General features: G+C 37.4%; 1 protein-coding gene across 3 annotated transcripts in view; it reads right to left on the reverse strand.

Moving 5' to 3' along the window:
• Positions 1 to 12,283, reverse strand: part of SOS1 (SOS Ras/Rac guanine nucleotide exchange factor 1) — a 134,815-nt gene that overhangs the window by 77,394 nt on the left and 45,138 nt on the right. For all 3 annotated transcript variants that reach the window (XM_055539866.1, XM_055539865.1, XM_055539864.1), the window contains exon 2: positions 1,323 to 1,448. In XM_055539866.1, coding sequence (XP_055395841.1) covers positions 1,323 to 1,448 — 126 coding nt within the window. The remainder of the gene's footprint in view (positions 1 to 1,322; positions 1,449 to 12,283) is intronic.

The following is a 12,283-nucleotide window of genomic DNA, read 5'->3' on the forward strand; positions in this document are numbered from 1 at the left end:
GACATTGTTCTGGGTGCTGGGGGTTTGGTAGTGAATAAGAACTTATATTCTGGACCTCATACTCTAATACAGGAAAAACAGTACCATCTTCATGGGGTTATTAAAAACTTTAAATGAAATATAAACACAGAAGCGTTTAGAGCAATATGAAACTATAGCAAGCACTCAAAGATCAGCTGTTATTAAATTTCATTTTTCCCCTTATCCAATTTGATTCTCTGATGCTCTTTTCAGCTGAGCTTCCTATTGGATATAACTATATATCAATTCCTAACTGCCTCAGGAGAACACAGCAGGGGTACACAGAGACACACCTCCTCCCCAGCCACTGTGTACCACAAAGTCATCATTACATTCTAGTGTGTTGTGTCCTGAAAAGGGTTGTAAAGCACACTATTACTAATTTCCACAACTCTCTTGCCCTACTGCTCTGTCATTCTATAGCCATGGTGAAATACCATTCAACTCAACTGTCTTTTTTGAGCCCACACAAGGACCACAAAAGAAATGTCATAGAAATGCAAAGATTTGTACACTATACATTTAAGATCTTCAAAGTCAAATGACCTTACATCATTGCCAGAAAACTCCTTTTATATTTCCAGCTCTATCTCCAATTTTCTGTAGTTGGTACTTCAAACCTTCTTTTTTTCTCTTCTCAAACCTGACTCCTTAAGAACTCAATTTAGGTGGCTCTTCTGACAATCCAAACTTAAGCCCCAAAGTCTGCATTATTAGTTTGCTTTTTTTTTTTTTTTATGGTTTCCCACATACCCTTTACTCACAGGACATCACATCATGTTATTGCCCATACATCTGCCTGTATCTCCACTAATCTACAAGCCATAAAAAGACAGGAGCCATGTCATATTTGTGACATCTTCCTTCCTAGAATTTTGATGTTTCCCTCCCTTCCAATTGGTGGGGAGGGGTTCACTTCCTATCTAAAAATACACAGAGCACTGAAGATCAAAGGATTGGCTGAAATGCTTTTGAAACGATAGCTGACTTTAAGAAATAACAACAAGAAAAAAAGAAACACTTGGATATATTCCACTCTTAAATATATCTGTCATTCTAGCATCAAGAAGTAGTATTTAGAGATCAATAAAAGTTGACTTTAGATTAAAAGCAAATAATGGAATAGTTTGATGCAAAAACATAGACAAGCTAGCAGACACTCAATACAAAGTTAAAAGAAATCTAGTCATCATTTTAAACATACCATTAGACGCTGTGTGGAACTGAAAAGCAAACACCTCCCCTCTTTACTGACATTACAATAAACACACATATTAGATACAAGGCAAAACTGATCATACCTCTACATCTGAAGCACTTCGGGGTTGAGCTTGGCATAGCATATTTAACAGTTGCAAAATTAATTCTTCAACATACTGAAGAGCATCATCACTGGACTCAAGAGTTGGATGAACTTGCCCCTGAACCTATAAACAAAAAGTAATTAAAGGTTTGTTTAATCTGATTAAATAAACAAAGCAAGTAATTTTTTCAAGTGTGGGGTTTGTATTCAAGAACATAGTCTGGCTTGCAAATACAGATTTGAATGTTATTTCCCTAGCTTGAATTCTTAACCTTTTTCCTAGTCACGTGCACTATACATGCTTATTGACATGTTTCTAGAGATTCAGACACTTAATTACAAAATTTCAAAATTTTTTCCTTAAACTGTGCCTATCCTAGAGTGTGGGAATACTGAGAGGGAGGGAGAGGCTGAGCTAGAGATAAACAATGCAGTTAACGTGGTTTTTGTCAAGAACCAGTGGTCGTTAGAACACTGGCTCCATACAGTGCTTGGGCAAAACTGACCTCCGATGTGTCCCTTGTTACCTCTATCTTTCCTACCAAATCGTAACATTCAAGAGACCTATATCTTTTTTTTTTTCACCAAAGTAACTCCAGCAACTAGCACTGTACAGGGCACATAATACAAGCTAATAAATGCCTTGAATACAAAGTCACCCTGTATCAAAGGACACAAAATAGGCACTTTTGACAATGAGAGACTGTCCATGCTTCAGGAAGATAACTTGGTGGTCACCTATTCATAAATGCCCCGCACTCTTTACCTTCGTTTTCGTCAACCATTTCTTTGAAGGCATCTCAGCCACCACTTTTCATAAAACTTAAATTTTCATAACCGGCAAGACAGTCTTTCCTTGCATCCCTTTGTCACTCATTATGGGTCAAAACCACTCCCTACTTTTTAAAATGGCAGCAGAATAAAATTCAGAAGACAAACATGTTTCAAAAACGTTCAACTCTTCAAAGGATGGTACAACTCTCACTGGATTAAAGTAGACAGCACTCACTAACCAAGAGCATTTAGTATGGTCTATCTTACTGTATATACTTCATTAGCTGAGGGCTTGACAGCCTCAGTGTACGGACAGATTTTTTTTTTATCAAGTGTACCATATAATGAATTTTTTAACATATATTAGAAGTACACAAATATGTATACAAACACATATATGCACTTATACTTTTTAAAGAAAAATATTTTAGAAGCAAATAACATTACAACAATGCAAAACTGTATGAAGGATGCTATGTCAACTATAAATAATAATTTATTATTATTTTACAGGTAAAGAAACGGAGCCCCCAAAGGCATAAATCATTTGCCCAAGAACTTTTTGTCATCTCTGGTATAGCAATTACCTACCTGACAATAACTGATCTGCTTACAGATCTCCCACCCTATTAGATGACTGAGTGCTTGAGCAGTTAAAATAATGGATGGAGTACAGACCAGAACCCAGATATTTCTCAGCTTTCTATTCACCAGCCATAACATTCTGTGTGTAGGTAACAGACTTTGTAAATGGATTCCTCTTCAACACTAAGCAAGATTTTAAAAACCTTTTTTTAAAACAAAACACGAACGGAACTTTTGACAAAAGTTTTAATTTTATACATATAACTGCGTGCCCTCATTGGTTTAAACTGTTTTTGTAGACACCCTTTACCTTCAAGGTTGACCTTTCTTCCTTGAAAGGTGCACCTAACACTACATGACAGGCTTTTTTTTGGGGGGGGGGGGGGAGAAGGGGGCTCGATTTTTCATTTTTAAACTCTCTCTTCTTATCAGTGACACACAATCCCATCTGCTTCTTTTTATTTCTGTTTCTTTTTCCATTTGTTTCTTAGAGTGACATATTTTCCCTCACCCCTCAAATGTGGAGTCCATCCTTGTCTGTCTGCTCCCTCCTTCTGTTTTTTCCCCTAACTAATCTCATTTACTCCCATATTTTTATCACCTACATGAAAAGTTCAAGTCTTAGTCGCTCAGTCATGTCTGACTCTTTGCAGCCCCATGGACTGATGACTCCAAATCTGATTTTTCTCCTCAGTTTTAGACCCATACACCAAATTCTGGGCTAGATATCTGCGCCTAGCCTACCAAAATCTCAACTATGACATGGGGGATGGAGAGAGGAACTTATTATAAAAGTTGAACAAGAAAAACTATCTTACACATAGAACTATATCTCACAAATGAAAAACAACATAGACAGGCCCCAGTTTCACTAAGATAGTCCTGGAAAAGTCGCTATAATTGGGGTTACATTCCTATTCAAGGATCCAGCATCACATAAAATACAGCTACACATTTATAAAACCAGAGAAGATCAGTCCTGGGTGTTCTGTGGAAGGAATGATGCTAAAGCTGAAACGCCAGTACTTCGGCCACCTCATGAGAAGAGCTGACTCACTGGAAAAGACTCTGATGCTGGGAGGGATTGGAGGAAGGAGGAAAAGGGGACAACAGAGGATGAGATGGCTAGATGGCATCACTGACTCGATGGATATGAGTTTGAGTGAACTCTGGGAGTTGATGATGGACAGGGAGGCCTGGCGTACTGCAATTCATGAGGTTGCAAAGAGTCTGACACGACTGAGCGACTGAACTGAACTGAACGGACAGATGTTATTTCACACAGTCCTTCTATAAACTGTGGAAAATTCTGAAAGAAATGGGAATACCAGACCACCTGACCTGCCTCTTGAGAAACCTGTATGCAGGTCAGGAAGCAACAGTTAGAACTGGACATGGAACAACAGACTGGTTCCAAATAGGAAAAGGAGTACGTCAAGGCTGTGTATCGTCACCCTGCTTATTTAACTTATATACAGAGTACATCATGAGAAACGCTGGGCTGGAAGAAGCACAAGCTGGAATCAGGATTGCCAGGAGAAATATCAATAACCTCAGATACGCAGATGACACCACCCTTATGGCAGAAAGCGAAGAGGAACTAAAAAGCCTCTTGATGAAAGTGAAAGAGGAGAGTGAAAAAGTTGGCTTAAAGCTCAACATTCAGAAAACGAAGATCATGGCATCCCATCCCATCACTTCATGGGAAATAGATGGGGAAACAGTGGAAACAGTGTCAGACTTTATTTTTCTGGGCTCCAAAATCACTGCAGATGGTGACTGCAGCCATGAAATGAAAAGATGCTTACTCCTTGGAAGGAAAGTTATAACCACCCTAGACAACATATTAAAAAGCAGAGACATTACTTTGCCAACAAAGGTCTGTCTAGTCAAGGCTATGGTTTTTCCAGTGGTCATGTATGCATGTGAGAGTTGGACTGTGAAGAAAGCTGAGTGCCAAAGAATTGATGCTTTTGAACTGTGGTGTTGGAGAAGACTCTTGAGAGTCCCTTGGAGTGCAAGGAGATCCAACCAGTCCATTCTAAAGGAAATAGTCCTGGGTGTTCATTGGAAGGACTGATGCTAGAGCTGAAACTCCAATACTCTGGCCACCTGATGCAAAGAGTTGACTCATTGGAAAAGACTCTGATGCTGGGAGGGATTGGGGGCAGGAGGAGAAGGGGACAACAGAGGATGAGATGGCTGGATGGCATCACTGACTCGATGGACATGAGTTTGGGTGAACTCCGGGAGTTGGTGATGGACAGGGAGGCCTGGTGTGCTGTGATTCATGGGGTCGCAAAGAGTCGGATATGACTGAGCAACTGAACTGAAGTGAAAAAGGAGATACCCACAACCTCATAGCTAACGAGCAATGCTGAACCTGGGCCTCCTGGTATTTAGGGCAAAGCTCTTTCCACTAAACCATAGACTGTCAAACCTTGGAGGCATATGGGGAGTGTCTAGTAGCTCCATCAGCATAAGGAATAGAATGTCCATGAAATGTATCTATTTATATACCGGCCCTCTACATAAAACTTGGCTTTGAATATGTGGTCATACTTTTAAGTAACACCAGCATACCATAAATGTAAATGGAGCACTATGAATCTTATCATCTGAACAAGTAAAATCATCTTACCCATTCAAAATGGGTAAAATGATCTTCAATTACACAAAGGATCCCATGTATTACGTAATATTATAAATATAATAAAAATCTGACATAAAGCTAAATTGCTAGAGGTAAGAAATATTAAGATTAAAAATATTTAATTAACAATAATTCTAATTAACTTTAAAAAATACCCAAGTGCTTTGAAAAAGTGATTTAGGTACCTCAAAACACATTTTAGAAAGTATTCAAGAAGATGTAAATTGATCAGATTACATTTTAAAAAATGTTGTTTTTCAAGAAGACCCTTGGAAATTATATAATTCTTCATTAATACAGCTCCATCTTTAGCTGCTCTTCAGTTTACACTTTATGCTGAAGGAATTCATACTATCTGCAGTTTGTGAAACATGGCATGCAGTCTTCACACTCTTCTCCGTGGCTATCATTCATTCTCTTGCCCTTTTGTCTACCTATTTGATTTTCAAAACCCAGATCTCATCTCATTTGGGAAGACTTCTTTGCTTCTTGTCCCTTTCTAAGGCAGTATTAATGTCATTCATTTAACTGATTTATTGAACCTATTAAATACCAGGCTGGATATATAGAGATTAATCAAAAACTGCCCCTGATTTATGGGCCTTATACTCCACTCTATGTTAATCCTTGTACTAGGTATCACATTTTTGTTACTGGGTTTGTCTTACTGAATTATAATTACTTGTTCCCTTGTAAATTTCCTCTACTGACACTCCCGATAGGCAAGACTTTGTTTATCTACTTATGGAATCATTTTCTCTTTGTTTTTCACACTAAACCTCTGACATTCAGGGAATACTCAAAGCCTCTGTGTTATAGGGGTGAAAGTAATAAAATATCTTTTCCTCCGAATTAAGAGTGAAAAGGAGTGGTAGTGAAGGCTACAGAGTCTGGTTGATTTCAGGAGCATAAACTTAAAGCAGAAATCATTCAACATAAAGGCAGTCAGAACTAAAATCAACATTTATTCAGAAATACAAAGGATCATAAGAGACTACTATCAACAATTATATACCAATAAAATGGATAACGTGGAAGAAATGGACAAATTCTTAGAAAAGTACAACTTTCCAAAACTGGACCAGGAAGAAATAGAAAATCTTAACAGACCCATCACAAGCATGGAAATTGAAACTGTAATCAAAAATCTTCCAGCAAACAAAAGCCCAGGTCCAGACGGCTTCACAGCTGAATTCTACCAAAAATTTAGAGAAGAGCTAACACCTATCCTGCTCAAACTCTTCCAGAAAATTGCAGAGGAAGGTAAACTTCCAAACTCATTCTATGAGGCCACCATCACCCTAATACCAAAACCTAACAAAGATCACACAAAAAAAGAAAACTACAGGCCAATATCACTGATGAACATAGATGCAAAAATCCTTAACAAAATTCTAGCAATCAGAATCCAACAACACATTAAAAAGATCATACACCATGACCAAGTGGGCTTTATCCCAGGGATGCAAGGATTCTTCAATATCCGCAAATCAATCAATGTAATACATCACATTAACAAATTGAAAAATAAAAACCATATGATTATCTCAATAGATGCAGAGAAAGCCTTTGACAAAATTCAACATCCATTTATGATAAAAACTGTCCAGAAAGCAGGAATAGAAGGAACATACCTCAACATAATAAAAGCTATATATGACACACCCACAGCAAACATTATCCTCAATGGTGAAAAATTGAAAGCATTTCCTCTAAAGTCAGGAACAAGACAAGGGTGCCCACTTTCACCATTACTATTCAACATAGTTTTGGAAGTTTTGGCCACAGCAATCAGAGCAGAAAAAGAAATAAAAGGAATCCAAATTGGAAAAGAAGAACTAAAACTCTCACTATTTGCAGATGACATGATCCTCTACATAGAAAACCCTAAAGACTCCACCAGAAAATTACTAGAACTAATCAGTGACTATAGTAAAGTTGCAGGATATAAAATCAACATACAGAAATCCCTTGCATTCCTATATACTAATAATGAGAAAACAGAAAGAGAAATTAAGGAAACAATTCCATTCACCATTGCAATGGAAAGAATAAAATACTTAGGAATATATCTACCTAAAGAAACTAAAGATCTATATGTAGAAAACTATAAAACACTGGTGAAAGAAACCAAAGAGGACACTAACAGATGGAGAAATATACCTTGCTCATGGATTGGAAGAATCAATATAGTGAAAATGAGTATACTACCCAAAGCAATTTATACATTCAATGCAATCCCTATCAAGCTACCAACAGTATTCTTCACAGAGCTAGAACAAATAATCTCACAATTTGTATGGAAATACAAAAAAACCTCAAATAGCCAAAGCGATCTAGAGAAAGAAGAATGGAACTGGAGGAATCAACCTACCTGACTTCAGGCTCTACTACAAAGCCAGTCATCAAGACAGTATGGTACTGGCACAAAGACAGAAATATAGATCAATGGAACAAAATAGAAAGCCCAGAGATAAATCCACGCACATATGGACACCTTATCTTTGACAAAGGAGGCAAGAATATACAATGGAGTAAAGACAATCTCTTTAACAAGTGGTGCTGGGAAATCTGGTCAACCACTTGTAAAAGAATGAAACTAGAACACTTTCTAACACCATATACAAAAATAAACTCAAAATGGATTAAAGATCTAAACGTAAGACCAGAAACTATAAAACTCCTAGAGGAGAACATAGGCAAAACACTCTCTGACATACATCACAGCAGGATCCTCTATGACCCACCTCCCAGAATATTGGAAATAAAAGCAAAAATAAACAAATGGGACCTAATTAACCTTAAAAGCTTCTGCACATCAGGGAAACTATTAGCAAGGTGAAAAGACAGCCTTCAGAATGGGAGAGAATAATAGCAAATGAAGCAACTGACAAACAACTAATCTCAAAAATATGCAAGCAACTCCTACAGCTCAACTCCAGAAAAATAAATGACCCAATCAAAAAATGGGCCAAAGAACTAAACAGACATTTCTCCAAAGAAAACATACAGATGGCTAACAAACACATGAAAAGATGCTCAACATCACTCATTATCAGAGAAATGCAAATCAAAACCACTATGAGGTACCATTTCACACCAGTCAGAATGGCTGCGATCCAAAAGTCTACAAGCAATAAATGCTGGAGACGGTGTGGAGAAAAGGGAACCCTCTTGCACTGTTGGTGGGAATGCAAACTAGTACAGCCACTATGGAGAACAGTGTGGAGATTCCTTAAAAAACTGGAAATAGAACTGCCTTATGATCCAGCAATCCCACTGCTGGGCATACACACTGAGGAAACCAGAAGGGAAAGAGACACGTGTAACCCAATGTTCATCACAGCACTGTTTATAATAGCCAGGACATGGAAGCAACCTAGATGTCCGTCAGCAGATGAATGGATAAGAAAGCTATGGTACATATACACAATGGAGTATTACTCAGCCATTAAAAAGAATACATTTGAATCAGTTCTAATGAGGTGGATGAAACTGGAGCCTATTATACAGAGTGAAGTAAGCCAGAAAGAAAAACACCAATACAGTATACTAACACATATATATGGAATTTAGAAAGATGGTAACAATAACCCTGTGTACGAGACAGCAAAAGAGACACTGATGTATAGATCAGTCTTATGGACTCTGTGGGAGAGGGAGAGGGTGGGAAGATTTGGGAGAATGGCATTGAAACATGTAAAATATCATGTATGAAATGAGTTGCCAGTCCAGGTTCAATGCACGATACTGGATGCTTGGGGCTAGTGCACTGGGACGACCCAGAGGGATGGTATGGGGAGGGAGGAGGGTTCAGGATGGGGAACACATGTATACCTGTGGCGGATTCATTTTGATATTTGGCAAAACTAATACAATTTTGTAAAGTTTAAAAATAAAATAAAATTAAACAAACAAACATTTATTATGTAGAATCAATTCAACTGTATTTAATTACTGTGTTGAAATGCTAATGTTTTTAAAAAAACACCCCAGACCATGATACTGCTTGTAATTCAGTCACATATAGTTAAAATATTAAGGTTGACATGTTGTATCATACATGATGGAGAAGGCATGGCACCCCAGTCCAGTCCTCTTGCCTGGAAAATCCCCTGGGCGGAGGAGCCTGGTAGGCTGCAGTCCATGGGGTCCCTAAGCGTCGGACATGACTGAGCGACTTCACTTTCACTTTTCACTTTCACGCATTGGAGAAGGAAATGGCAACCCACTCCAGTGTTCTTGCCTGGAGAATCCCAGGGACAGGGGAGCCTGGTGGACTGCCGTCTATGGGGTCACACAGAGTCAGACACGACTGAAGAGACTTAGCAGCAGCATGATACATGAAATCTTAGAAATTAAAATTCAAACGGTTTTATTCACTGATGGTTGAACTGAATTGAACCGAAAGTCGCTCAGTCGTGTCCGACTCTTTGCGATCCCATGGACTATACAGTTCATGAAATTCTCCAGGCCAGAATACTGTAGTGGGTAGCCTTTCCCTTCTCCAGGGGATCTTCCCATTGATGGTTACTAAGAGTCAAATAAAACGTATCAGGTAAATAAATCGAACAAAGGATTAGGCCTAAATAGACAATAATGCATGATGTGAACTGTTCATCTACATTTCTAGAGATTAACCTTTATCACATCTTAAATCTGTCAAATTAGGATCAGAAGGTTCATTTACACAAGAGACTAATAAATTATTTTACTTCCTTAAAAACAAAATAATACTTCAAAAACCTCTGACTGGAAAACAAGGGCAATGATAAATGTTTAAAGATAAGCAGAGAACCAATTCCTGAAATACAGACTTTGTTTTTTATTATTTCAAAAAAGATGGCTGTTAAAGAGACTTCTTTAATGAGCAGGCAGAAGTAGCACTTCCTATACAGAGAGTATAAAACAAAACAAAACTTCTCTTCCTTAAGATAGCGGTTATAGCTAAAGTGTTCCATTCCATCTAAATGGTACTCAAATGAATCTAAATGGTACTCAAATGATCCAAGACTATATAGAAAATGTCATATTGCCAAATTTTATGATAGCCTTCAGAAGCTATCTACAACTGATAAACACTAAAGCTGTGTGTGAGAGAGTACTTACAATATGCATCACATATTTATCAGTGTGTGGAGGGGCATTAAGAGAATGAAGAAAAAAGTTCTTTCTCCCCCTAAACTGGGACTCATCCAGAAAATTTTTACTGAAAGTCTACTGTGTATAAAGTGCTATTTTAAATGTCAGAGATCCAACAGTGAACAAGATACACAAAACTGCTCTCACTAAGCTTATATTTTAATAAGAGGGATCCAGCCATTTGCTTTTACTTTTTAAAAACAGGATCTTATTTTGAACCTCAGTCTACTGAAATGAGACATCAAGTACACATAAATAAACAAAATAATTTTTTTCTTTATTCTTTTAAGCCACCCCAACACATAGATAAATATGTGATGCATATTGTAACTCTCTCACACACACACACCTTTAGTGAGTATCAGTTGTAAATAGCTTCTGAAGGCTGTTATAAAATCTGGCAGTGTAACATTTTCTGTATAAATAAATAAATACAAAAATATATATTTGTACTGTAGTCACTGTAACTAAAGTATATGCAACAGTCTTTAAGTATATCTAAGCTTTCCTATGAATTGAATATGTATTATTATTCAATGTACACGAAATAGTCTACCTACATACAACTAATCAATACCTCCCATAAGCACATAAGTGGTGGCTAATTCAGAAATACCATTAATATCTTTCCTCCAATAAAGCCAGGACCGTATCCTATCTATACTGCATGCCTTATAGCGTAGGTTGACAATCACTGTTCCTATCACTGCCTTTCCATGACAGTGCCTTTCAAATCACGAGCATTCACAAATCAACTTTTGAAACTCAATTCATTATTAAGTGGTAACTGGCAACATACTCAGATGGTAGTTTAAGTTTTTCTTCTTAAAATAACTTTTTACAGTCTTACTGAAGTTTTGCATTTAAAATTTTCCTTATACAAATATATGAAATTTTCCTCAAATTCGACAGAAGCAAGAGAAATGTGAATTAAAGAATGTTTTATTAGCAAAAATTAAATGATCAATAACACCTATTGTTGACAGGAATGTTCAGAAAAGATTATTCTGTTACCTTGCTGGCAGAAATGCTGATAACAGCTTTTTGAAAAGTAATCCAGCAACCACTATCAAAATTAAAAATAAATTCTATGGCCCAGAAAACACACCCCTGGGATTTATCTTAACCAAATAAAAGAATATACATAAAATGATTTTACTTCAGCACTGTTCATAGTGGTAAAAACTGGAAAGCAAACATCCATCAGTAAGAGAATATTTGAATAAAGTATGCAATATTACTGTTATGGACTTAATTGTGTCCCCTAAAAATTCATACCAGGAGTCCTAATTCCTACTACTTCAGAATGTGACTATACTTGAAAGCAGGGTCTTTATTAGGGTGGGCCTAATTCAATATGCCAAAGCCTTTGGCTGTGTGGATCACAATAAACTGTGGAAAATTCTGAAAGAAATGGGAATACCAGACCACTTGACCTGCCTCTTGAGAAACCTGTATGCAGGTCAGGAAGCAACAGTTAGAACTGGACATGGAACAACAGACTGGTTCCAAATAGGAAAAGGAGTACGTCAAGGCTGTATATTGTCACCCTGCTTATTTAACTTACATGCAGAGTACATTATGAGAAACGCTGGGCTGGAAGACGCACAAGCTGGAATCAAGATTGCTGGGAGAAATATCAATAACCTCAGATACGCAGATGACACCACCCTTATGGCAGAAAGCGAAGAGGAACTAAAAAGCCTCTTGATGAAAGTGAAAGAGGAGAGTGAAAAAGTTGGCTTAAAGCTCAACATTCAGAAAACGAAGATCATGGCATCCAGTCCTATCACTTCATGGGAAAT

The sequence above is a fragment of the Bubalus kerabau genome, chromosome 11 (genome assembly GCF_029407905.1).
Source record: "Bubalus kerabau isolate K-KA32 ecotype Philippines breed swamp buffalo chromosome 11, PCC_UOA_SB_1v2, whole genome shotgun sequence".
Classification (NCBI taxonomy): domain Eukaryota; kingdom Metazoa; phylum Chordata; class Mammalia; order Artiodactyla; family Bovidae; genus Bubalus; species Bubalus kerabau.